Source organism: Penicillium canariense (genome assembly GCF_028826845.1).
Source record: "Penicillium canariense strain IBT 26290 chromosome Unknown utg000002l_segment0_segment0, whole genome shotgun sequence".
Classification (NCBI taxonomy): domain Eukaryota; kingdom Fungi; phylum Ascomycota; class Eurotiomycetes; order Eurotiales; family Aspergillaceae; genus Penicillium; species Penicillium canariense.
Window position 1 is genome coordinate 4,048,149 of NW_026622729.1, and position 9,742 is coordinate 4,057,890.

Sequence of the window (9,742 nt, forward strand, 5' to 3'; positions counted from 1 at the left end):
GCCCCACTACTTGGCTGTCCTGTCCTAGTTATTCATCTGCAGTGTATGTCCCGCATGGGCCTTGACATACGAGCTGGTTCTGCGCGGGAATAGTTACCGTGGAAGTGCCCTCAAAGTGTAGCTGCACCATAATCCCAAAGCATAATATGTAAACGAGGTCCTGGAAAATTTCCAAAATCTCGACTACATTTGGATGCTTTCAATCAATATAATCGGCTCCTCAGTGCTGTGCCCCGAATAGTCGTGACCTGGGGGCATGATAATCAGGTTTTTTTCAGCATAGACTGCATTAGTTTCGAATTTTCTGAGGTTATGCAACATTGTCCTCGTATTCCGCTGATTAGTGGAGAAGGATGGGGCTGTTATAAGAGGCGATAAGTGGCGGGGAAGGAGGATTCGCCTGATAGGAGGAGCTCCGATACAGGGCGAAGTGAGTTATTGACTTGGCAGTTGGATTATATCTCGCTATCTTGTGTCTCTAGAAAGACATCTCAATATTCCGTGTTGATGCCGCGTGAATCATGTAGCGGTGCCGCCGTCTCTTATCTAGCTCGCTGATAAATCTTACTCGGGTCTACCCGTGGATCTACTAAATGGATGGATAAACGAACTGCAAAATGTAACGTGTATACGTGACATAGGATAGTAGACAAAATTACTAACGTTGACTACCTCTACAAACGGTGTGCGATGGCGCTAAAATAGGCCGTTCTAGGCGACTAGGGATGGCCCCGCCATTTTGTCTTTTCCTTAGCTACTCCGCCTTCGCGCGTGTATTTAGATAGTGAAGTGGGGAAAGAGTCCCCCTACATGGTTGAGACGGATGGCCTAGTACTGATCAGGCTGGTCTCCGCTGAAAGTTTGCTAGGTGGACAGCATAAGTACGTTCAGTTAGTAGTACGAGAATGGACACTCTTACACCTTTTCCGGATCTAGTCCCCGGGCGGTAACCCGAAGATGCCAGCGCCAATGCTATTTCTAGGGTTAGGTGGACCGGTTGGTGGCATTGCACCTGCTGGATTGTTTGCACAATGATGACTTGTCCACCGCTAAGTGTACTAGCCTATGCGGGTTCCCCTTTTCCAACAGCCGGACTGCACTCAACCTCTAGAGATCAGCTATCAATTCGTATCCCACAATGAGGCCGGCCACTTACGTCACTTGAACACTGGGCAGGCTCAGCCCCTAACAAGGCCCGTCGTTCTAATTAGAGGCGGTCAAGGTGACTGAGATGCCAGGGAAAAGCTGTAGCTTGTGTAATCCCTGTATCAGCAATCCAATTGTGTCTTCCTACACCTATCATGGCTCTGACTAGAATCGACAACCGCTTTATTATTGTCCGGGTGGATGGCTATCTACGCGCAGTCCTAGGGATGGAAATACTCCTCACTTTCAAGTAACACGTCCCGTGCATTGATTCAAAAGCAATGAGATATGATTGCAAAGATATAGGCCATGTCTACACGAAATCAAGTAGAGACCTGGTGGAGTGGGATATACACAATGCGTAACCTCGTTCAAACTTATGCCAAAGGCCTTTGGCTTCACAATTGGCTTTTCTCAGGTATCCAATGTCGTTTCGCCTCCATTGCAATTTCGATTCGACGTAGTCCTTCGATCAGAACCTTCCAGGGTAGAGCAAATGTGAGTCTGAACCAGCCCGGTTCTCCGCTGTTGAACTTAGAGCCAGCAGCAACGGCCACACCTGCAGCTGCAAATTTTTCCAATAGCTCTGCGTCTGTTTCCTTTGTTGCTAGCTCGCCCCCAAATCGCGCCCACATGAAGCATCCAGCAACTGGAGAATAAAACGCAATCTGATGGAATGACAGGAAATTTTCCAACGTCTCCGCCGCTATGCGCAGGCGAGATTTGCTACTGTTCAGTACGGTTTCAAGCGTCTGAAGATTCGAGAAGAGAGCAGCAACAGCTATCGATGATATATTAGACACCTTGAATCTGTTCAGGACCGCTAGTGCACGGCGAAGCCCAGGATTCGACTGTGTAATGAGATATCCCTGAGAATGCGTCAGAGTTAGGTTTGCACCTATATGTTTATTGAGAATGACAAACCAGTCGAAACCCGCTACTACCAAAATCCTTGCTGGTACTGTACGCTATATGGACACGAGCGGGATCGACCTCAAGCCGCTTCAGGTCTATTGCCAATACCGATGTGAACTTCGTTTCTAGCCCAATCACAACATCGGGGTTGCTGACATCTTGACTGCATCTAGTCGCCCCAAAATTTGAAAGGGCGTATATTTCGTCCGAGATGAAGTGAATATCATGAGTTTCGCAGAATTGAAGCAGTGCCTCTAACCATACGGTAGGATAAATCTGACCAAGAGGATTGTGCGGATTGCAAACAATGAGGCCCCGAATTGGACACGTTGCATTTTTCATCGCTTCGCTGTAGTGCTGTATAAATTCTGCTGCATTTGTCGGCCGTCTCGTGTATCTCACGGGACATATCCGGACGTTATTTCTCAGGGTTGACGTGACCGCAAACCCGTCCCACATGGGTGTCTCTAGTAGTAAACCATCTCCAGTATCGCAAATCGAAAAGATCAGGGTTTCAAGAATTGATGCGCACCCTGTGCTCGTAACGAGGTGCTCGGGTAAAATGGCAACTTGAGGAGAGAAGAAGTGATTGAAAAATGATGCGGACACCTGCAAAAGCCCTGGAGGCCCACCGAGCTCTTGGGAATATGAGAGATCCTGCTGTTTCAGGTTCAATTCCACTGCGTCTTTCATTATAGGTAGTACGTCAGGTCGGACAAGCCAATTTTCTGCCATGTCCATTTCCAGTACGCCCTTTGGATGGGTTGGCTCAGCGGAGGCATGGTCTGAGAGCCAGGACAGACCTCGCTTCATGCGGCCTGAGAGCATCGTCGGAGAAAAGCCGATGAAAAGAAGGGCTTACGCCCGGAGACGCAGCACGTATGATCTTTCATTTATTTAACATTGAACCGGTTTGCGTCTTCAGTCTCTGCGGCGGTCAAAGCTTTCACGCACGATTCCAACTCACCGCTGTTTCGCTTTGAAGTCCCATGGAGAAAAGGCAGTCTGCAGCACAACAAGAGCATAGAGAACTTAATTATTGTATTCAGATAACCTGCCACCTCCTTACAGACTTCCGTACCTTGGTCAGTTTAAGTTTGATCGTCGCCGCCCACAGTTGTACTGCTGTTGGCCGATTCCGATCCAATCAATCATGTCTCGCGGATTACTAGATCTCGATATGGTTCGGTTCTAGTTCTGCAAGTCGGTTCTAGTTCTGCAAGTTTGAACCTGGACTACACAATTTTGCAAACGAGTCTCTTATTTTGATTCGATGTATTGCAGGTTTGTCGTCTTAGTTATAATGACCTATTCTGCCTTTGATCTCCCCCAGTCCTCAACGGTAGTTACCCTACAGTATATATGGAATGGTATAGAAATGTCTCGTATGTCAGTTTGGTCAGCTGGCCCCACGTGTGCATGTATATGTAGGTGCAGATGGGAGCATAGCTCTTCTCTCCTCTGATACGTCTTCGCAGCAATTAGGTTCTCGTGTTCTGCACCAATACCATCCTTTTTGTAGTCTTGGCGAGCGATCATCAGGGCAGTTTGGTCAGTAGTGCCGACCGAGTCAACGGTTCCAGGTTTGTGTAACATATACACGGAGGAATGCAGACGGGGACTATCACATCAATAGATCTAGATCTGGGTGTGCAGAACTGGGGATTATCCTTCGTTCTAGGCCATACATTGTTGCCTTCCAACCCTGTCACTTCTTGCCTTTCAGTCGAGCGCCGTGCCTCCGGCTATAAATAGAAGAAGGGTGGACGAGCAGTGATATTCTACATTCCACCACCTACTATTCCATTATTATCGCTGAAAATGCTGGGGGAATCTCTGGACACGCACCAGGCACTGCCTATCCTGGTTGTTGGAATCACCACGGTCCTGGTCTATCACCTCTACCGTACATACTCGCGGCTGCAGCACATCCCCGGACCATTCGTCGCACAATTCACCAACTTGTATCGCTTCTTCCTAGCGCGCCGTGGCTTCCTCCACCTGTACCAAGCTCTCGCTCACCAACGATATGGTCCCGCCGTGCGATTCGGCCCCAACCTGGTGTGCATTTGTGACCCGGAGGCCATCCAGACAATCTTCAACCTGCGGGGCGGATTTCCCAAGGCATGTACTCCCCATCTCCGTCAAGCTGTCTCTCTCCCTATTTACTGATACAAAAATCATCTGACCAATGCAGAGCAATATGTACCGCGCCTTCCGACCCTGGACCACTGACGGCCTCCTCCTCTCCGTCTTCACCGCAGAGGACGACGCGGCGAATCGACAGATGAAGCAACATATCGCGGTGTATTATTCGCTCTCGTATGCGGTATCCTCTTTCGAGCAAAGGATGGATAGTGCTACGCAAATGTTCTTTGACCAGCTTGATCGCCGGTTTGTGCCCACGGGAGCACATTTTGACCTCACAAGTTGGATGAAATTCTTATCCTACGATACCATGGGCTTGATGACATTCTCCCGCCCATATGGGTACGTGCAGCATGGGAGAGACTTACACGGTATCATGGACGACGTCAAGAGGGCAAACATGAGCATCGGACCGGTAAGTTATACACCACAGAGGACGTTCACATGGGGTAAGACTCAACTGTTAGCAGATGACGCAGATACCAGGGATCGATTGGCTCTTGCATAAGAACCGACTAGCAAACTTCATCAAACGCGAATCCATTGCCCCTCTGCTGGATTACGTTCTGGCGCGTATCTCAGAGCGTCGGAACAAGCGTCAGAACAGTCATAACACGCTCTCCAATGCAAACGCCGACGGACCCTGTGCCGACGGCGACTTCCTCGGGTATTATCTACAAGCCCAGGAGAAAAAGGAAAATGTACCCCTTCGATTCGTGTCAACGTGGACCTTTGCCAATATCCTGGGAGGGGCCGACTCCACGGCTTCCATGCTTCGATCTGTGGTCTGTTTCCTAGTGGAACACCCTGACGCACTGGAGACAGTACGAACCGAGCTGCGGGATCAGCAAGGCACTACCACGGGGCTCAACCTTCCGATTCCTCAATGGCAAGAGCTGCAGAACCTCCCCTTCCTAGATGCTTGTATCAAAGAGTCACTCCGGCTTGACGCTCCATTTGCTATGCCTCTCGAACGAGTGGTTCCTGCAGAAGGAGCGACAATTTGTGGTAACTTCTACCCTGGAGGTACCGTCGTAGGCATGAGTCCCTATATTGCTAATCGCTATCGGCCGACGTGGGGGGATGATGCGGACCTGTGGCGTCCTCGTCGCTGGTTGGACGGCGAACCGTCACATATTAGAAAACTTGAAGCCAGTTTGCTGAGTGTAAGTCAGATGCAGTTCAGGTCCTTGGTACGTTCAATGTCTGATTGCGCTAGTTCGGGGCCGGGACACGAGGTTGCCTGGGCCAACACGTCGCCATGTTTGAAATCAAGAAGTTTGTTACAGCCCTGTTCATGAACTATGATGTGAGTACTGGACCATAAAATCGATAATATATACTTACGTTTTAGGTTGATCTTGTGGAACCTCGAGCGAAGTCCAATCCGTACTTTTGGGTCATATATCCCGAGAGCGTGCAGGCGACGGTCAGAAAGCGCAATTCCAACCAGTAGGACCCAGCCCAGAGTAGGACTACAAACACTGGGCTCGTTTGTGCGTTATCAAACCGGGGGATTCACTAAATATTACTCCGTGCAACTAATCCAACTCAAGGTTGCGACAGCATCTCGAATATCATATTTTTCTGTGAACTTGAAAGCATGAATTCCGTGAGCTAAATTTGAAATTCATACTCACATGTACTTAAGTCGTGTAGTCCCCACAACATTGAAAATGAATATATGCTTGGAAACTTCAGGTTGCACCAATATTCCTCCATATTATGTCGACAGGTACTACGTTAAAGCAAGCAAGCTTATATGTCAGTTGGTTGTCAGATGCCGGATCTATCGCTCTCTCACTTGAATGTTGAGCGGACTTCCTCTGTCAATTTACAGATCGCACTCGTATTTGAAAGAAGCAGATAACTTACTTTGGTGACCAGGGCAGCAATGAAACTGCGGGGATTCTGTATGACCGACTGAAAAATGCTGAGTGCCATGTTGGTCTCTCTTCTGGAGGGACGATGGAGACCGAGGGGAGGGTCTTTAACATCCATACTTGATCAGTTCGACCAGTCACTTGCGAAACCTAGCTGGCTATATCAGTTTGAATCGGCAAGGGCACAGATCAATGCAACGCAAACCCAAAGAATGACAAAGCATCCTGGCATAAGCAGGTTCATTCCGCATTTTAATTAGATCGAGTCCAAGATCGGAATCGCAAATTTGAAGCCACCATCTCGTTTCCTTCTTCGGCCCTTCGAGATCTGTCGAGCTTCAAGGTAAATACAGAGGCTCCACTTTTAGATCGTCCCGTAGATAGAATCAATGACCAGGTTGTTAAACAGGATGCGCGCAATATAGACAAGGACAAGTATGCTTGTGATGCTAGAGACAGCAGAATAAATTTTACAGATGGGTATATCTACAGCCTGAAGGAATTCCTCATTTGCTTCTAAAGTTTCGCCCGGAAAGCACGCCGTAAATTGTCGAGACCGGAAGGCCCATCGTAAATTTGCTGCTCGACTATGCGGGTATTGATCTGAAGCAGTTAGCTTTTTGTTCATTGAGGGTGAGCGCATAGAGGCATACATGTTGAAGACCCAAGGCATCTACCGACTCTACACCGAGAAGGCGCATGCAGGTCTTGGTTTCGTCGGCAAGGACTATTCCAAGATTGTTAGCATGACGACTAAGTCAAATGAAGGTTGAACATACTCTGTAATGTCCTACGGACACCATCAACACCACCCGCTGCCAGTCCCCAGAGAGCAGGGCGTCCCAAGCCAACTGCCTTGGCTCCTAGGCAGAGTGCCTTCACGACATCTGTGCCACGGCGGATGCCACCATCAACGTGAACCTCGAGCTTATCAAAGACCTCGGGACAGTATTTACGGATTTCCAAGAGCGTGTGCACTGCTGGCGGGGCGGTGTCCAGGGCTCGCCCACCATGGTTAGAAAGAATAATTCCCTTGACCTGCGGAGCATGCAGCGAGGCAAGGTATGCGTCCTCATGTGTTTGGAGACCCTTGAGGACAATGGGTAGATCTGTGTGCTTGGCCAGCCATGGCAGGGTCTCCTGCCATGTCAAGGAGGGGTCGGTACCAGCAAACAATTGTTGGCCAACACCGCCAGATCCTCCATTCACATCAGGAGTATCATCAGCGGTGCGCTCAGCGGCCTTCACACCGCTTGGTATTGGTGCCGTCGCTCCTGCGAGACTGTTCCGCTCGTCTTCTTCGCGCTTACCCGGAACGGGGGCATCCAGAGTGAGAACAATGAACTTGATGGCTTTGAGCTTGTTGATGCGTGTCAGCATCGCCTCGCTCTTCTTTCGGTCAATCTGAACATAGAGCTGCCAGCCGAAAACCTGATCAGGGGCTGCATCTTTGACGATCTGTTCTGGGGTCATGGAAGCATTATTGGAGATGACTTGCATGGCGCCGAAGCTTCGGCATGCCTCTGCGATTCCAGCCTCGCCGGAAGGATGACCGAGACGTGCCATGGCAGCGGGCGAGACATAGATAGGTATTCCCAATTTGTGTCCCAATACTGATGTATCCAGGTCACACGTGGTGCAATCAACAAAGACCCTTGGTCGCAGAAGGATAGATCGGTAAACCTCGTTATTAAAGCGTTTGGAGAACTTGTCGTCTGACGCAGAATAGTAGTATGCCCACGCTTTTTTGCTCACTTGCTTTGTGGCCACTTGTTCGATTTCGTCGAGATTGAGGAGGTTCTCCATAGGTGGGGGCCCTACCGCCTGCTCCTGCGGCTCTGCTGGTGGTTCTTGCTTTGGCAATGTGGTCGCATCCACAGTTCCAAGGCATGCCTCAGGCTTGAGCTCGTCCTCTAAAATGCCAGGAGGGTGTATGGGGTCGTATTCTTCAGTAGCGTCTTTGCCTGCAAGCTTCAAAATGATCTTTGCACCGCCAGGGTGATTGGACAGGAAATCAGTAACCTAAAATGCGCAACAGAATTAGCTCACTACTCTGCATCATGGGAGATTGACAATCATACATCATAGACCTTGCCATATAGAATCACCCAACAACTCTCACGAGTGTTGTGGTTTGCGACTGCAAGTTCGAGTCAGCCTACCCCCACGAAATGAGTAGGGACTAGTCGGGGGGTTCCGTGCGGAGAAAAGGAAACGTACCTTCTGCAGCGTCGAATACCTTCGCCATTTTGGACCAGCACAGCGCGACAGTCGCAGACAGTCGAGTTGCAGACTTAGCCTGGAGAAGGGTGGAAATCTAGTAAAGTTGAAGAAATAAATTCGGGGGAGAAGGGCCCGACGTTGTTCGGAGAAGTCGCCGGCTGTCATTGCTAGTGGTGTGGGGGTTTTTGGGGAAAGCCCCGGCGACTGGCCTCCTCCGTTGGGCAACTTCGATAGCCGACCGTCTGGAGCATTCGGAACACCCCCACGTCATTGGTGGGGAATTTGGGGCCGGTATTTTTGGCACAACTGGGCGGCCAGTGAATAGGTTAAGGTATTGGTCAATCGCACTGCCGGTAGACGGTAGACACTAGCCCAGAAACTCGGGAATCAATATCCAAGGTGTAAAAGTGCCAGAAGCGATGCTCCTCCGAAAACAGTCAAAGTGTTGACGCGGAAAAGGTGGTGTGTCGAGTCATGTGAGCGGTGATCACGCGTTTCCGCCATCTTTCCCGTCGCAATGACCACATCGGCTGGCTTCTCAAGGAACTTCAAAACACACTGCCACTGCTGGACGGGGCGTCGACACCATGTTTGAGGTATGTTGGCTACTGTGATGTGTTCTATGCTTCAAGTCTTCGTGCATCAAGTTCCTTGTCATGTTCCCTCTCACTAACAGATTCAAGCGACGAGCGGCTGACCGCTATCACCTACGGATGCACCGTGCCCGCTCAGCGGTCCTGACCTCCGACGAAATTGTCGAGGTGCGCGCCGCTCAGCGAACCTTCGAAGGTGCATATGTCCGAACCGCCCTCTCCCAGTTCTCCTTCGCCCTGGTCGTCCTCAAGATCTTCACCGCCGAGTTCTACAGTATCGGTGCCCTATTTGCCATTTACGGCACCGGTGTCCTCATTATTGGGCTGTTCCGCCGCTCCCAGGGAAACCGACAGTTCTTCTCCGAACTGGGGGACGATGGCGTTCATCGACACAAGTTCCGGACCAGTGGAAATGCAGTGGTTGTGTTGACTGCGTTGAGTATAGCGGCATACGCGTGCTTGATCGGCCTCACCTTGAACCTAAGCAACTAATCAACGCCTCCTGTGGGGTTTGGTGGGACACTTCGCCCCGTATTGACTCCTGCAAGACCATATCTTCCGCGCACCGTGTATCACGCCCACCCCCTGCGTTACCGCCAAGCGCCAAGGATGGTGTATAACTCCATCGGCTACATTATCACCTGTCCCAGGGAACGGGCGGAAGGGATCGCCCCGTGAGCCTGCGGAAGCACACAGTTGGTCGGAGTCCGATTTGCTGTGCTGAGGACCGAGAACCCGCCAAGGATGCCGAGTATGTCGGAAAGGGAGGAGGACTGGCCCGAGCGGTGAGGCGCAGGTTGTACAAGGCGTCCCAAGAATTGGCTGTCCGTCCAT

General features: G+C 50.4%; 4 protein-coding genes across 4 annotated transcripts; 2 read left to right on the top strand and 2 right to left on the bottom strand.

The window, feature by feature from the left end:
• Window positions 1–1,544: 1,544 nt before the first annotated feature.
• On the bottom strand, window positions 1,545–2,889 carry gliI (aminotransferase gliI; the record flags this gene model as incomplete). Its single annotated transcript, XM_056686768.1, has 2 exons — window positions 1,545–2,015; window positions 2,071–2,889. The coding sequence occupies 2 exons, from the start codon at window positions 2,887–2,889 to the stop codon at window positions 1,545–1,547; spliced, it is 1,290 nt and encodes a 429-aa protein (XP_056545510.1).
• A 993-nt stretch (window positions 2,890–3,882) lies between these two features.
• On the top strand, window positions 3,883–5,665 carry N7482_004644 (uncharacterized protein; the record flags this gene model as incomplete). Its single annotated transcript, XM_056686769.1, has 5 exons — window positions 3,883–4,122; window positions 4,259–4,624; window positions 4,680–5,375; window positions 5,429–5,518; window positions 5,564–5,665. The coding sequence occupies 5 exons, from the start codon at window positions 3,883–3,885 to the stop codon at window positions 5,663–5,665; spliced, it is 1,494 nt and encodes a 497-aa protein (XP_056545511.1).
• A 943-nt stretch (window positions 5,666–6,608) lies between these two features.
• N7482_004645 (FMN-dependent alpha-hydroxy acid dehydrogenase) lies at window positions 6,609–8,340 on the bottom strand (the record flags this gene model as incomplete). The annotated part of the gene is made up of 5 exons (XM_056686770.1): window positions 6,609–6,695; window positions 6,746–6,819; window positions 6,872–8,114; window positions 8,174–8,232; window positions 8,313–8,340. The coding sequence occupies 5 exons, from the start codon at window positions 8,338–8,340 to the stop codon at window positions 6,609–6,611; spliced, it is 1,491 nt and encodes a 496-aa protein (XP_056545512.1).
• Window positions 8,341–8,902: 562 nt separating this feature from the next.
• On the top strand, window positions 8,903–9,400 carry N7482_004646 (uncharacterized protein; the record flags this gene model as incomplete). Its single annotated transcript, XM_056686771.1, has 2 exons — window positions 8,903–8,911; window positions 8,999–9,400. The coding sequence occupies 2 exons, from the start codon at window positions 8,903–8,905 to the stop codon at window positions 9,398–9,400; spliced, it is 411 nt and encodes a 136-aa protein (XP_056545513.1).
• Between the last annotated feature and the right edge of the window lie 342 nt (window positions 9,401–9,742).